The sequence below is a fragment of the Rhincodon typus genome, chromosome 10 (genome assembly GCF_021869965.1).
Source record: "Rhincodon typus isolate 14 chromosome 10, sRhiTyp1.1, whole genome shotgun sequence".
Lineage (NCBI taxonomy): Eukaryota > Metazoa > Chordata > Chondrichthyes > Orectolobiformes > Rhincodontidae > Rhincodon > Rhincodon typus.
Window position 1 is genome coordinate 1,387,434 of NC_063341.1, and position 16,377 is coordinate 1,403,810.

Genomic DNA, 16,377 nt, shown 5'->3' on the forward strand with positions numbered 1-16,377 from the left:
TTACTGAAATGAAATGAACTGAAAGAAGAGAAGGAAATGGGAAGAATTAACCAGACAATGATGAGCATCAAGAGACGTGGGGAGTGTGCAGAAGATCCAGTGCCACTAAAAAAATCCAACTGGATTTCACAAGGAAAGCTCAAATATTTACAAGGATATAACAGAGACAGTACTGTGCCCATTGCTCCCTCAATACATTTGGAAATTACATATGGAATTGCACGAATATCATCAGGTATAGGAATGAAATGTCACCTTCTCAAGGTTAATGCAGGATAGGCGATGAAAGTTGGTCTTGTCAGCAACACTCATCCCAAGAACTAATGAAAATCTATTCACTCCCTCCTATTTCTAACCATTTAAAGGGAGATGAGTAGTGTCAGCCTTGGTTTTGGGGGAGATGGTGGCACAGCAGTAACATCACCAAACTAGTCATCGTGAGCACCAGACAAATGATCTGGGGACACACGTTCAAATCCAACCACGGCAGCTGGGGAATTTGTAGTCCATGAATAAATCTGGAATTGAGTGCTCCCCATAGTATTGGTCAGCATGATGGTAACATCATCAATGGGCATAAAACACATTTGGTTTACTAATGTCCTTCAGTGAAGGATATCCAGAGAAGATTTTACCAGGATGTTGTCTGGCTGGACAGTTTCATGTTTGAAGAGAGACTGGGCAGTCTGGAGCTGTTTTCCTTGGAGCAGAGGAGATTAAGACAGGACATGACTGAGATGTATAAAATTATGAAGGGTGTGGAAAAGGGTGACAGGAATCTGGAACTCACTGCCTTTAAGTGTGGTGGAGGCACAAACCATCATAACATCGAAGAAGTATTTAGATGTGCGCTTGCGATACCAAGGCATACAAGGCTATGGGCCAAGAGCTGGAACATGGGATTAGAATAGTGAGTGGTTATTATTAAAAAGCAAAAGAAATGCAGATGCTGTAAATCAGGAACAAAAACAGAAGTTGCTGGAAAAGCTCAGCAGGTCTGGCAGCATGTGTAGAAAAATCAGAGTTAATGTTTTGGGTCCGTTGACCCTTCCTCATTGTGTGAATGGTTATTTTTGACTGGGTCAGTCTCGTTGGGCTGAAGAGCCTTGTTCTTGTAGACCTGTTGTAGACGCCTGACTCTGCCAGGACTCAGACCCACAGCAACGTGGCTGACCCTTACCTACCATTTGCAAAGGCCCAGCAAGGCGCTCAAGTTCCAGGGCAGTTAGGGATGGAGAACAAATGCTGGTCTTACCAGTGACACCCATATCTCAGGAAAGAATAGAGGGGCTCAGTGGGTAGCACCTTCACCTGAACCTGCAGGTTTCAAGCCCCAATCCAGACCCTGGAGCACTATGCAGAGGCTGGCAAAGGGGAAGATGCCACCTGCTGGATGATCGGTGAAACCACTGCCCTCTCAGATCGATATAAATATAAGGGCTTTGTGATCGTCTCAGGGACAATCTCCCCAGCGTGCTGACCAATGTTTCTTTCATTACCAATCGCATTAAAGCAGATACAAAAGCAAAATACCACAGATCTGAAGTAAAAACAAGATGCAGCAGAAAGGCAGCAGGTGCAGCCTCTGTGGGACAGGGGAGTGAATGTTTTGGGTTCAATGTTTTATCAAAAAGGCAACACCTTGAAACGATAAATCTCTTTCTCTCTCTCCACACATTCTGGCAAACCTGCTGATTCTTACTGCCCTGAAATTGCTTGCCTGTCAAATTAGTGGCTGTTTCCAACATTACAGCCACCACACAAGAAATATCAAAATTAGTTGTAACATGCTTCAGGACTTTGCAAGGGTCTGAAAGTTGTTACAGAAATAGGGTCCTTTCTCTTTTACATTATGCAAGTAATTTGTCTTTTTCTTTAAAAAGAAATACAAACCAAAATCTGGGTTTCTGGGTGGTTAATATCTTCCTAACCAGACTCAGTACCTTTGGAAAAACCTGGCATCAGGTTTCTGTGGAAGTTACAGAGGCCAGCCAGAAAGTTGCTGGTACAGGCCTATGTTAACTATATATTTTCCTCCCATTACAGAGAGAGGTCTTTTCCTTGTAATTCCCTAAGGGTGGCACCGAGATGAGTCCAATCTCGATTCTCTACTGGCTTCACTCATCCACAATACAATGACAGTGGTATGCTTGACTAAATACAGGAAGCAAATCTCTCATCGCTTAGTCTATAACAGACCAAGACAGGAGATGAGAAAATCTGAGTGGTGGACAGCTTTGGAAACTACAAGCCCCAAATTTACTATCTCCCCACTCCAGCATTTAAGGTCTCTCATGGCACGGTGGTAGTGTTCCTACCTCCTGGACCAGAAGGCTTGAATTCAAGTCCTACCTGCTCCAGAGGTATGGAACAACATCTCTGAACAGGTTAATTGGAAAATATCCTTTACCGTGTCAAGTCTCAAGATATGGCTGAAATGTCTCTCTTTTGAATGAAATCTCATCAGTTTTTGAATTTAACGAATACCAATTGCTTCACCCAGGAAGTGGACCTCCTTGGATTGACCACTCACTCATGTTACACTTCTGAAGATTTAAATTTAAAAATGCCTGGTTCTGCTGTTCTGGAGCAGCATGCTCAGCTATTTTCTAGCCCTTGGGATTTCCACATGCAGTGTCGTGGTGCTAGGAAAAAGTGATTAGCCTTGACTGTAGCATAGAAATGGCAAGTGAAAACTAATCTTGCTAACCTCCTCGACATCAAAAGACCAGATGCATGAGTTTGCAATGAAAAGTGCCTAGTGAATTACTGGACTGTGTGATTGCCTGGACGAGATGAAAAGCCCATTTTGAAGGGGAAAAGGAATTTGGGAAATGCATCTCCGACCCGCTCGTGGTAATTGAAGCCAGTCCTGTGTCATGCATGGTCAAGGACTGTAGGCTCCACCTAGCTTAGAGACTGATCCCAAACATGGCTGACTAGTCCACCCTTCACTGTAGTCCCATGCAGATCCTTTCCACAGCCTCACCAAGCCCGGCCCGAGTGGCTAATCCGACTTACAGCCCCCAGATGCGCAAACTTTGACACCATAGTCAGTCACTGGTATGTAGTAGCAACCCCCACCCCCTGCAATCAATGCACTCCCAATACCACTCCTCATCACAAGACAGCTTCAAGAAATCTCGCTCTGATGGGACGCTTCCCCTACCTTATATCTGTCAATTGGGTCTTCCTGCTGCGCCTGCTGCTCTCTCAGGGTTTGGTACTCCTTCTCATATTTCTTCAGCTTTTTCGTTGGCACCTGGAGAGATTGAAGGAGAAAGACATATTAGCAGAAACTGCAGACAACTCTCTACAAGTGTTGAGGTTGAGTAAGTCAACTCCAAGCTCAGCCTGCAGGTGGCAGTGTTACTTCTGATGTTAAGAGCCCAACGTAGTCAGCCAAGACTTAAGGACAGGTACAGAGATACTGGCAATTAAGCAGTGATGACCAGGGGTGGGGAAGCTGCTTTACTCGGTGAGGCAGGGGGCAGTGGGGAGGGGGCTGCAAGTCTGTAAGTTGCAGCAAAACAAACAACACAGAAAGCAGTCCAGGTCCGTCAGCCCCTCAAGCCTGTTCCAATATTAATGGAGATCATGGATTATCCAGGTCTTAATTCCACCTAGTCCTGGTTTCACTCTAACATCACCTGCAAATGGCTTTTCTCTCATTTGAATGTCATGCCCCACTAGACGCAATCAATCCTCTCAATCTATTCCCAGCAACTCCTTTTAGTTATCTTGAACATCAACCAGAAACATTGAAGAATATTAGGAGAATACAAAGACAAATGATCCAAATATCATAAATCTAAATTTAAAAAACACGAAAAACAAAAACACATGAAATGGCAGAAGCTGGAAATCTAGAAGACAAACAGAAAGCTGTGGAGAAACTTGGCATCTAGGCAAACACAGGTGGAGATGTTGTCCTAGTGATATTATCACTGGGTTAGTACACAGTTGCCTGACCTAATATTTTGGGGACTTGGGTTCAAATCCCACTATGGCAGCTCATTGAATTTTAATTCAATCTGGAATTGAAAACTGGTCTCATATCATCACTGTTGCAAAAACCCTACCTGGTTCACTAACGTCCTGTAAGTCCATGCCTATGATATGGGCACACAAGCCAATCACTTTGAGGGCAATAACTGATTGGCAGCAAATGCTGTCCACATCCCAGGAATAATCAAAGGAAAACAGAAGTGAGTTAGTGCTTCAAAAGTGATCCGTAGGTGTCTATATTCTCTCCCGCTTGAAGCATCAGCCATGCAGCTTCAGCAGAAAGCATCTTGAAGTCTCAACATGTTAACTGTCCAAAGATGAGCTCAACCACCATGTGATTCCGAGGCTTTTGATTTTAATGTTACAACTTGTAGACATTGGGATAAGCCAGGTAAAAATCTTCTGCCCAGCACAGCATGGTATTGTGAGCTGAATTATCTGGGAAGTGGTCTGTGGAAAACTGTGAAAAGACAGAGACTTAAAAGAGGTGCCCTCCACAACTGCTGGATGTCACATTATTAAGTCACTTTTGAAATGTACTCACTGCCGCAATGCAGGAAACCAGAGAAGCAGTCTGTTTTCACTGGAGCATAGGAGATTGGTGGGGGGTGATCTTATAGAGGTTTATAAAATCATGAAGGGCATAGACAAGAGGAGTGGCAGGCGGCTTTTCTCTAGGGCGGTGGATTTCAAGACTAGAGGGCATATTTTTAAGTTGAGAGGAGAATGATTTAACAAAGACAAAGGGCCTTTTCTTTTTAAAACACAGTGTCGTTCATCTGTGGAATGAACTTCCAGAAAATGCGGTGGATATGGGTACAGTTACAACATTTAAAAGACAATTACATAAGTTTATGAACAAGAAATGTCTGGAGGGATATTAGCCAAGCAAAGGCACGTGGGACTAGGTTAGTTTGGGATTATGGTTGGCATGGACTGGTTGGACCAAAGGGTTTGTTTCCATGCTGTATGACTATGACAGCTGTGGACGGAAAGATCTCACAAAGTACAAATGCGTTAATGAACAGATTGTCTGATTTTCTTGATATTGCTCATGACACCAGGGAGAACTACCCTCCCTCAGTGTTGGATCTCTCACACCCATCAAAGATGGCATGGTTTAAATGGCTCATCCAAAAGCTAGCATCTCCAAAAGTGCAGCTTTTCCTAAGAGCGATGTGTTCAGGTTTGTGCTCAAATCTGTAGAGTGGAACTCAATCTCTCAGCCTTTGATTGAGACAAGAATGATATCAACTGAGGTACAGTTAACATCTGACAAGCTCAGACTAAGGGCTGCATGATAGGAACCAGGTAAGTATGGCTAATCTCTTATTAAAAGAAGTAAACCTATTTTCATTCAATAGCCTTGCTGTGTTCTGCAAGTCTGTGTGTACTCAAAAGATGACATTCAAACATTTCAGACTGTTCCAATCATTACTCCAGTCTCTAGGCTCTATTCCCCAACTACAGTATTGAGAAAACACATAGGGGTGACCGGTTTCTGAAAAAAGAACAATGTGTGAACTTTGTACCTCAAAGGCTTAGTCTATAACATTCAACCGTAAGAGAAGTTCACAAGAATGTTTAAAATCAACAGCTTTCTCTTTGAATTCAGAAGCAGGCTACAACGCATTGAAAGAGAAAATTGTGATTGTGATGAACAACTGAAATGGCTTCTGATCGAGATAGAAACTTGGGCTGTCAACGAACCAACATGAGCTGCTCATTTACTCATTATTTACCCCAGCTCCACCCTGAAAATATTTGGATAAAAAGAATTCCTTAACCACACAAGGTGATAATCGATCAAGCACAATCACAGGAACCAGGTCCACTGGGGTTAACTTCAAACACTGAAGGCCTCACAGAATAGGAGGAATTTGTGGGCCCACACCCCTGGCTGCAGGGTGGGTGACCAGATTCTCAGACTGCAAGTCCAGCTTCGATTCCCCAGGCTGAGAGGGCTCAATGGACCACACCTGGTTTCACAACTTTATAGCCAAGCTCTTGATCTTCTTTGCTGCATGATCCACATGGAGGTGATGGATCAGGACATGATACTCTAAGTCTGATTTTCATCGTCGTCCTGATCACATGGGGGTTGGGGGAGGGGATTGGGGTAGTGGTAACCTCACTGAATGAGTATGCTGAAGGCCCAGGCGAATGCTCTGGGGAAATGGGTTTAAATCCCAGCATAGCAGATGGTGAAACTTCAACGTCAAGAATCAATGTGAAATTGGAAGCTCTTCTCAGTAATGATGGCCATGACAGCGAGCATCAATTAACAAACCTATCAGGATCGCTTCTCGTCATTTACAGAATGAAATCTTCAATCCTCACCTGGTCTGGTCTACACATGACTTGACACCCATTTTTTTTTCTTAACTGCCCCCTGAAACAAAGGGCAATTAGGGATGGGCAAAAAGAAGTGGCCTTTCCTGTGACATTTCATGAAAGAAAGAAAAAGTGGTCTAAGCAATCCACTGTGTGATAGAGGAGATATAAGATATTCAAAAGGTCAAGAAGGCAAACACAGGAAACCAGGGCTCCTTGCAGAGTCTGGCTCCCAAAGTTCAGTAACGCGGTTTTCATTGTACAGAAACTCATTCATTGGGACACCTGTTCAGAGAGTTAAGATCCTCTGGGAGCTAGGCTCCCATCATGAAAACTTCCTAATACAAAATAGGGAGTCTCTACAAGCACTTTTCCAGCTCAAACAGCAGTTAGTAACTTTAGGATCAGTGTTGAGGGGATTAAGTAGTTAAACAGAGATAGAATGTAGAGAAGGATGATGATGCGGGGGAAGGAAAGCAGACAGTGTTGGCAATAAGTCAGATGAATTGTCAGGAGCTCAGCTCGGAGTCACGCAAATGTGAAGATTGCAGACGGTCAGATTCCTCCACAGACAGCGTCCTGGTACAGGAATGGGGTTTGGTTATTAGGGAATAGCTGCGATGGGTACCAAGTGTTCAGTCTTCCCAGTATTTGGTTGGAGAATATTTCTCCTCATTCAGGACTAGATGCTAGCCCAACAGAAAGGGAAGAAAATGGTATAGTAAGGATTTGGGAAAGGTGGCAATATGTTAGAGCTAGGTGCTGTCAGCAACCATGCAGAACTGGATATATTTTCAGATGATACCATTGAGAAGCAACACATAGATGAGAAATAAGAGGGCAAAAGGAAAAGAATATAACTTGGAGGGTACAAACATAGAAGACAGGAGCAGGAGTAGACCATTTGACACCTCAAGCCTGCTCTGCAATTCAATATGATAGCGGCTGATCAGGATAGAAGAGGGTGAACCAGAACACATTATATACCTGGGATTTTGAAAGGTGCCAATCAAAGGCTCATACACAAAGTAATGAAACATGGGGTGAGAAATTAGCATGGTCAAAGGATTGATTAGCAGGAAGCAGAGAGTCGAGATTAAACAAAGTATTCTCAAATTGAAAAACTGAATAACAGGACTGCTAAAGGGCAGGGGGCGCTTTTAGCTATTCATGATCTACATTAATGGCTGAGATGAAGGAACCGAGAAATGCAAGTTTACTGACAATACAAAGTACAGAGGAAATGTAAGCTGTGAGGACTAGAGAATGTAACAAGGCTTCAGACAATAACAGATGGGCTTTATGAATGGTCATAGAGACAGATGCAGTATATATAATGTGGGAAAGTGATATCATTCACCTTCGTAGCAGGATTAGAAAAGTGGGACTTTTTTCAAAAAAAAAAAGTGAGAAACTTGGAAATGATCATTGACTTCAGAAAGAAAGGAAGAGAACACGCCCCCATCTACATCAACAGAGCGGAGATTGAGATGGTGGACAGTGTCAAGTTCCTTGGAGTGATGATAACCAACAATCTGTCCTGGACTTCCCACGTAGATGCGACGGTCAAGAAGGCATAACTCCACCTCTTCTTCCTCAGGCAGTTCAGGAAATTTGGCATGTCCACAAGGACCTTCACCAACTTTTACAGGCACCACAGAAAGCATACTGTCCCAGGTGCATGATAGCCTGGTACGGCTACAGCTCTGCCCAGGACCTTAAGAAAGTACAGAAGGTTGTGTGCACAGCCCAGACCATCACAGAAGCCGACCTCCCATCCACAGACTCCACTTACACAGCTCACTGCTGCAGAAAGGCTGCCAACATCATCAAAGACCCATCCCACCCCAGTAATGATCTCCTACAGCCTCTTGCATCAGGCAGAAAATGCAAAAGCTCAAACACATGCACCAGCAGGTTCAAGAATAGCTTCTTCCCTGCTGTTTTGGACTGATGAATAGACTTTCTAACTTCAAATAATGCTGATCTTGTTAATGTTGATCTTGTCTTGTATGCATTACTCTATCCAAGTTTTTTTCACCCTATGATCTGTGTCCTCTTGCTTACTAATGATCTGTCTGTACTGCTTGTAAACAAAGCTTTTCACTGTACTTAGGCAGACGTGACAATAAACCAAATCAAATTATGTGACGAAGATGAATCGTTAGACATGAAACATTAATTTTTCTCTCTCTCCACAGATGCTCTCAGACCTGCTGTGTTTCTGCTGCAGAGACAGTGAGATAACAAGGTGTAGAGCTGGATGAACACAGCAGGCCAAGCAGCATCAGAGGAGCAGGAAGGCTGACTTTTCGGGCCTAGACCCTGCTGCGTTGTGTTTGTTTCAGATTTCCCGCATCTGCAGCATTTTGCTATTATCGATATAGTAAATCTCCTGTGAACCACCTCCAATGTAATAGAGGCAGAGAGTCATATAGCACGGAAACAGACCCTTTGGTCCAATCAGTTCATGCCGACCGTGTTTCCAAACTAAATTAATCGCACCTGCCTGTACTTGGCCCATATCCCTCCAAACCTATCCTATTCATGAACTTATCCAAATGTCTTTTCAATGTTGTAACTGTACCTGAATCTACCAGCTCCTCTGGAATTTCATTCCACACACCAACCACGGTGTGTAAAAACAGGTTCCCCTCATGTCCTTTTTAAAATGTTCTCCTCTCCTTAAAAATATGTCCCCTAATTTTGAATTCCCCCACCGTAAGGAAAAGACTCTTGCTATTCACTTTACCCATGTTCCTCATGATTTTACAAACCTCTATAAAGGTCACTCCTCAATCTCCTACACCCCAGTGAAAAAAGTCCCAGCCTATCAAGGCTATTTTTATAACTCAAGCCCTCCATTCCTGCAACATCCTGGTAAATGTCTTCTGAACCTTCTCCAGTTTAATGATATCCTTCCTATGAAAGAGTGACCAGGACTACACACAGTAGTCTGGAAGAGGCCTCACCAATCTCCTCTACAACCTCAACATCACATCCAACTCCTATACTCAATGTCTGAGCAAGGAAGCCAAGCCTTCTTAACCACCCTGTCTACCTGTGACGTAAATTTCAAAGAACTATGTATTTGAACCCCTAAGTCTGTCTGTTCTACAACACTACCCAGGGCCCTAATTAACAATCCCGTTCTGAGGTAGGGTCACCAGACCCAAAATGTTAACTGTTTTTTCCTTCACAGATGCTGCAGACCTGCTGGGCTTTTCCAGCAACTTTGTTTGTGTCCCGAATTAACTATACAAGTCCTGCCCTTGTTTGTTTCACCAAATGCAATATCTCCCATTTATCCAAATTAAACTCCATCTGCCATTCCTCAGCTCATTGACCCAACTAGGCATGATCCCTTTGTACTCTTAGAAAACCTTCTTCACTGTCCACTATACCAGCAATTTTGGTGTCATCTGCAAACTTACTAATCACACCTCTTACATCTTCATCCAAATGGCTTATACAAAAGACAAACAAAAGTGGAAACATTACCGATCCTTGTGGAACACCACTGGTCATAGGCCTCTAGTCTAAAAGAGGACCTACCACTACCCTCTGTCTCTTACCGTTAAGTTAATTTTGTAGTCAATTGGCAAGCTCACTCTGAATCCCATGTCATCTACTGTTACTAATTAGTCTACAAATGCAGAACCTTGTCAAAGGCTTTACTAAAGTCCACATAAATGTCTACTGCTCTTCCCTCATCAATCCCCTTGGTTATTTCCTCAAAAAAATTCAAATCAAGTTTGTGAGACACCATTTCCATTGTACAAAACCAGGATGACTATCCCTAATCAGTCCTTGCCTCTCCCAATGCACATAAAACCTACCTTTCAGAGTCACGTACATCCTTCCTTATATAGAAAGACCAGAACTACTGACAACATTCGAGAAGTGGTCTCAATGTCCTGTGCAACTGAAACAGAACATCCTTATTTTTATATTCAATTCCTTTCTTATAAAGGACAGCATCCAATAGCCTGCCTGATTATATGCTGTATCTGTAAACTAACTTATTGTATCCTGTACCAGAACACCCAAATCCTTATGCACTTCTCAATTCCGTTAATTTTACAATTAAGTAATGCTCTGCCTTTTCAGAGTGACTTCACCTGACAAAGGAGCAGTGCTTCAAAAGCTTGTGATTTCGAATAAACCTGTTGGACTATAACTTGGTGTCATGTGACTTCTGACTCTGAACTATGCAGGCATTGGAGAGTCAAGAGAGAAAATAGGTGAAGTTCAACAGAAACTAAATTCTTTAGTGCAAAAAATCTGATTTTCAACGAAAAGAAAACTGAATGGCTAGACAGGAATCTTTCCGGCGAGTGGTGAGAATCCCATTTGCATCCACTTGCAAGCTTTACCAAGTCCTTACCACCTAATTTCACTTATTGATACTCAGTTTCTCATATTCCCATTCACCGGATAGAAAGTAGACAGTGACGATGCCTGACATGAAAGTTGGGATAGTAACCTGGTGATTCCAGCTTGCTGCTTGCTCCTTGCTCCTTCAGGAAACAGAAGCAGGTGTAGATCATTCAGCCCTTTGGGCCTGCTCCACCATTCAATATGATCGTGGTTGATCAATCAATTTAGTAGTCGGTTTCCTGTTTCTTTCCCTTTAGCCCCAAATGCTACATACAACTCCTCCTTGAAGCCAAACGATTGCGGCTGCTTTCTGGGGGAGTGAATTCTACAGGTTGACCATTCCCTGGGCGAAGAACTGTCTCATCTCAGTCCTAACTGGTTTACCTTGAATTCTTAAACTGTGACCCTGGGTTCTGGATTCCAGTCATCAGAAACATCCTTCCTGAGTTAATCTGGCTTCATGTCTTGTCCCATCAGAATTTTATAGTATTTTTGGGAGGGTCCCCCCTCATGCTTCTGAGTCCCAGTGAATATAATCCTCACCAATTCAAAGTCTCCTTTTATGTCAGTCCCGCATCCAGGTATCAGTCTGGTAAACCTTCACTGCATAGCCAGAACATCTTTCCTTAGATAAGGAGACCAAAACTGCACATAGTCCTCCAGATGTCGTCTCACCGAGGCCCCATATACATCCCTGCTCCTGTACTCCAATCCTCTCACTTTGAAGGCCAACATACCATTTACCTTCTTCATCGCTTGCTGCACCTGCATGCTTACTTTGTGACTGGTGCACAGGGATACCCAGGTCTCATTGGGCATTCCACTATCTCAATTTATAGCCAGATAATAATTTGCCTTCCTGTTTTGGTTACAGAGGAAAAAAAAATTGAATAACCTCACATTTATCGACATTACACTGCATCTGACATGCTCTTGGCCACTCACTCAGCCTGTCCAAATTGTACTGAAGCATCTCTGAATCTTCCTCACAGCTCACCCTCTGATCCCTGCTGTACTCTGTTAGTCACTGCCTGCCATTTGGAAAATTGCCTGTTTATTTCTATTCTGCCTCCTGTCTGCCAACCAGATCTCTATCCATGTCAATACACTCCCCTGAATCCTATGGCTTTAATTTTACACACCAGTATCTTAATTGGGACTTATCAAAAGTCCAAATAAACCATATTCAATAGCACCCATCCCCCATCAACTCCACTAGTTATGTCCTCAAAGAATTCCAGTAGATTTGTTAAGCATGATTTCCCTTTTGACAATCCATGCTGACTGTCTAAACTTGTCACTGCTTTCCAAGTGCTCAGCTATTAAACTTTTTATGATGGACTCTAGTATTTTGTCTGTGACCGATGTCAGACTAACTGGTCTATAATTCCCATTTTCCTCTCTACCTCCCTTTTTAAATAGTGGAGTTACATTAGCTATCCTCCACTCCACAGAAATTCCAGAGTCTGTAGAATCTTGAAAGATGACCAATGTAACCATAATTTCTAAAGCCACTTCTTTAATTGTTATGTGATGTAGATCACCAGGCCCTGAGGATTTATCAGCCTCCCGTCCCATTTTATTTTCCCAACACCATTTCCCACTAACACAGACAGTCCTCAATTTATAAATGCCCGATTTGCAAAGGAGATCCTGTGCAGGGGTGCATTAATATTAAAGATTGGAACATTTGCTCACATTTACAATAGGCTCCTTTATATTGTACGATGTTGTGTTCTGATTTACATACAAATGGACATGAGAATAGAACCCATTCGTAACCTGGCGATTGCTGGAACTGATTTTCTTTAGTCCTGACCTCTCACTAAAGGTCATGCTCCTCAATATGATATACAATACGTATCCCTCCTTTGTGAGCACAGAGCCAGAGTATGTATTTAGTTGGTCAGCCATTTCTTTGTTTCTGACTGTAAAGGAACCTAATTTGTCTTCATAACCTATAGAAATTTTGACTTCAGTTTTTGTTCCCCATAAGTTTACTCTTCTACTCTATTTTCCCTCTCATAATCAATCCCTTTCTGCACCTTTGTTGAATTCAGGACTGTTCCCACTCCTCAGGTCTGTTGCTTATTTCTAGCCATTTCCATGTGTCTTCCTTGGATTTAATGCTTCCCCTATTCTCCCTTGTAAGCCAGGGTTTGGTCATTTTTCCCTTCTTACTTTTGCATCTTACAGGATGTCAGGCCAACTGGCTCATAATTGTTGTAGTTTAGCCATGCCTTTGCACTGTCAACCCTTTAAATAAAAGCTCCTAATCCAACACAGCCTCATATTGTGCCTCACATCATTATTATTTTCTCCATTTAGATCGAGACCCTAATCTCAGGATCAACTACGTCACTCTCTACCTTGATGAGGAATGCTATCATATTATGGCCACTCATCCCCAATGGGCCTTGCATAATTACCAATTATTTCTTTCTCAGTACATAATGACCAGTCTAGAATGACCTATTGTCTAGTCAGTTCCTCAATGTATTGGTCCAAAAAAAGAAACACTTCAGGAATTCATCCCATACAATATTGCTACTAATTTGTTTTGCCCGATCTACCATGCAGATTAAATCACCCATAATTTTAGTTATTTCTTTATTGCATGTGTCTCTAATTTCCTGAATAATACCATTCCCAACATCACTACTACAGTTTGGGTGTCTATATACAGTCCCTAATAATGTTTTTACCCCTGGGTGTCTCTCAGTTCTGCCCATACAGATTCCACATTGTCAGAACTAATATTTTTCTTCACTACTATTTATATTGTTTAAGCAGCAAAGCAATTCCACCACCTTTTCCTTTTCATCTGTCCTGAGTACCGCTGGATATTTAACTCTCATCCCTGGTCACCCTGCAGCCATGTCTCTGTAATTCTGATTACATCATATCCATTTACTTCTATGTGCACGATTAATTCACTCACATTATTGTGAACACTGAAAGACATAAAGCCTCAAGGCTCGTCTTTCTAACATTAATGGGAACAGAACAAGTTTTCACTGTGGCCCTATTTGATCCTGGTCCTTGATTCCTCTATCACTTTTCTTATTGCCCTCTCTGTTTTTTGTTCTAGTCCTTGATTCTCTTTCCACTGACTCCTTGCATAGGTTCCCATCTCCTACCATTTTAGTTTCAAACCTTCTCAACCTAGCAAACACTTACCCTCGGACATCAGTCCTGGCCCTGACCAAATGTACCTTGTCCAGGTTGTACTGGTTGTACCTGTTCCAGAGCCAGTCCCAATATCTCGGGAATCTGAAACACCACTGTCCCACCCCAACATCAGCCACATTTTCATCGGATATATCCTGCTATGGCACTGGTGGTAATCCTGAAATCACCACCTTTAAGGTCCTAATTTTAAACTTACTTCCTACCTCCTTATGTTCTGCTTTTAGGATCTTGTCTTTTTTTTCCACCCATGTGTACCATAACGACTGGTTGTTCAGCCCCCACACCATGTAACCATTCCAAGACTCCAGGGAGGCAACGTAATATCCTGGACTCTTGTTTGTAACCACAGAAATGCCTGCCTATTCCCCTCACAATTGATTCCCTGGAGCTACTCCTACTCCCTACTCCTCCCTTATACAGCACAGCCACCTTTGGTACAACAAATTTGGCTGTTGCTGCCTTCCAAGTTTATTTTCCTTTATTCATTCACAGGACCATTGCGTCATTAGTTCGGTAGCATCTATTTCCATCTCTAATTGCACAGAGGACAGTTAAAAGTCAATGACATTGCTGTGGATCTGGAGTCACATGTAGGCCAGACTAGGTAAGGATGGCAGTTTCCTTCCCTGAAGGACATTAGTGAACCAGATGACAATCGACAATGGATTCATGGTCATCATTAGATTCTTAATTCCAGATATTTATTGAATTCAAATTCCACCATCTGCTGTGGCAGGAATTGAACCTGGGTCCCCAGAACGTTATCGGAGTCTCTGGATTAACAATCCAGCGATAATACCACATGGCCATCGCTTCCCTGATGTTCTTCTACAGGCTCCCCTTTATCCACAGCACTGTTACTCCTGCAAAGAGCTCCAATAAATTGGTTAAACATGATTTCTCTTTGACAAGAGCATGCTGACTCTTCCCAATTGCCTTGAGATTTTTTAAGTGTAGCATTATAATCTCTACTGATCAATTTTAACACTTTTCGCATGTCAAATGCAAAGCCAACTGACTTTTAGCTTTGTGATTTTTTTGCCTCCTTCCCCTCTTGAATAGAGGGCATTTCTATTTTCCAGTCCGATATCCAATTTCCTGAATCTTGGGAAAATTTGAAAAAAAAACACCAACACATCGACTACCTCCTTACAGCAACCTCCTTAACAATCTTAGGATGAAGCCCATCTGGACCCAGAAACTTGTTAGCTCTAGTTTCCAAAGTGACACTTACCTTGTCGCTGTAATTTTGCTAATTTTCTGTCTCTCTTCTACCTCCCGACTTACAGCTATTACTGGAATGTGTTTCATATCCTCAATGGTAAAGACAAAGTAAAATACTTGTTCATTTCATCGGCCATTTCCTTATCATTCACTATTAACTCACCATTCTCACACACTAAAAGACCAACATTATTTTACTTCCCCTATCCCCTTTTACATACCTTTAGAAAGGCTTGCTATTTTTTACATTTCTAGCTAGCTTCTTCTCATACACTAACATCTTCCTGATTAACCTTTAATCATTCTCTGCAGTTTTTTTTTTAATATTCTGACCAAATCACCTTTGTACAATTATGGTTTTTCCCTCAGGTTAGATACTTTCCTTAACTTCTTTATTTAGCCATGGATCGTGGGTCCTTTCCTTTAGAAATTTTCTTTCTGCTAGGAATATAATTATTCTGAAATCTCTCTTTAAGTGTCTGCCAGGCTCTTTCTATTTAACCTGAATTAGACAATTAGGTAGAATAAGGGAATTCAGCAATTTAATCTAATTGGCCTGTCACTGAGCCTGCTATGCCAGTTTAATTCGGTCTGAAACATTAGTCTTAGACCAGGCATCGCCCTTTCAAAATGGATATAAAATTCAATGACATCGTGGTCAATGCTAACTACCTATACTCTGAGATCTTCAGTTATTCCTGGCACTTTGAATCTTTTATCTTTGCATTACAGGATCAGCGAGCAGTTTGTGAAGAGATAAGCATCTTGTGGCCCAGCCAGATTTGGCGATGAATGGCTAAATCACACATGGCTTGTCTGCTATGCAGGCTTGAGCCCACTTCAATGGATGTAAGGGAGCAGAGGTGGGGGCCACCCTTGGGGGAAATGATCAAGGCGAGGCAAAAGGGAAGGCTTTCAGAGGTTTGGGGGCAACAAAGGTGGAGACAAGGCTGTGGTGAGCAAACCAGTGGCCGCAAAACAGCATGGCAAGCTCACAATTTTATACTTGGTGGCTTTGAAGAAACGTTTTACACGTGAACTAGGAGAGATTGGATGGAGAACAGCAATATCAAATACGGATACAGATTGAATTTTAATGGGAATAGAGAAGCCAAGTGAGAAGACAAGTGTATACTAAATAGACATCAGAAGGACAGTGAACTGGGGGGGGGGGGGGGGGGAGCGTCGATGGAGACAAACACGGGGAGGGGGTTGGAAGGACCCGGGGGTGAGGGGGGA

General features: G+C 42.5%; 1 protein-coding gene across 3 annotated transcripts in view; it reads right to left on the reverse strand.

Moving 5' to 3' along the window:
• Window positions 1-16,377, reverse strand: part of LOC109923962 (rab GTPase-activating protein 1-like) — a 133,996-nt gene that overhangs the window by 14,553 nt on the left and 103,066 nt on the right. For all 3 annotated transcript variants that reach the window (XM_048601797.1, XM_048601799.1, XM_048601798.1), the window contains one exon: window positions 3,170-3,262. In XM_048601797.1, coding sequence (XP_048457754.1) covers window positions 3,170-3,262 — 93 coding nt within the window. The remainder of the gene's footprint in view (window positions 1-3,169; window positions 3,263-16,377) is intronic.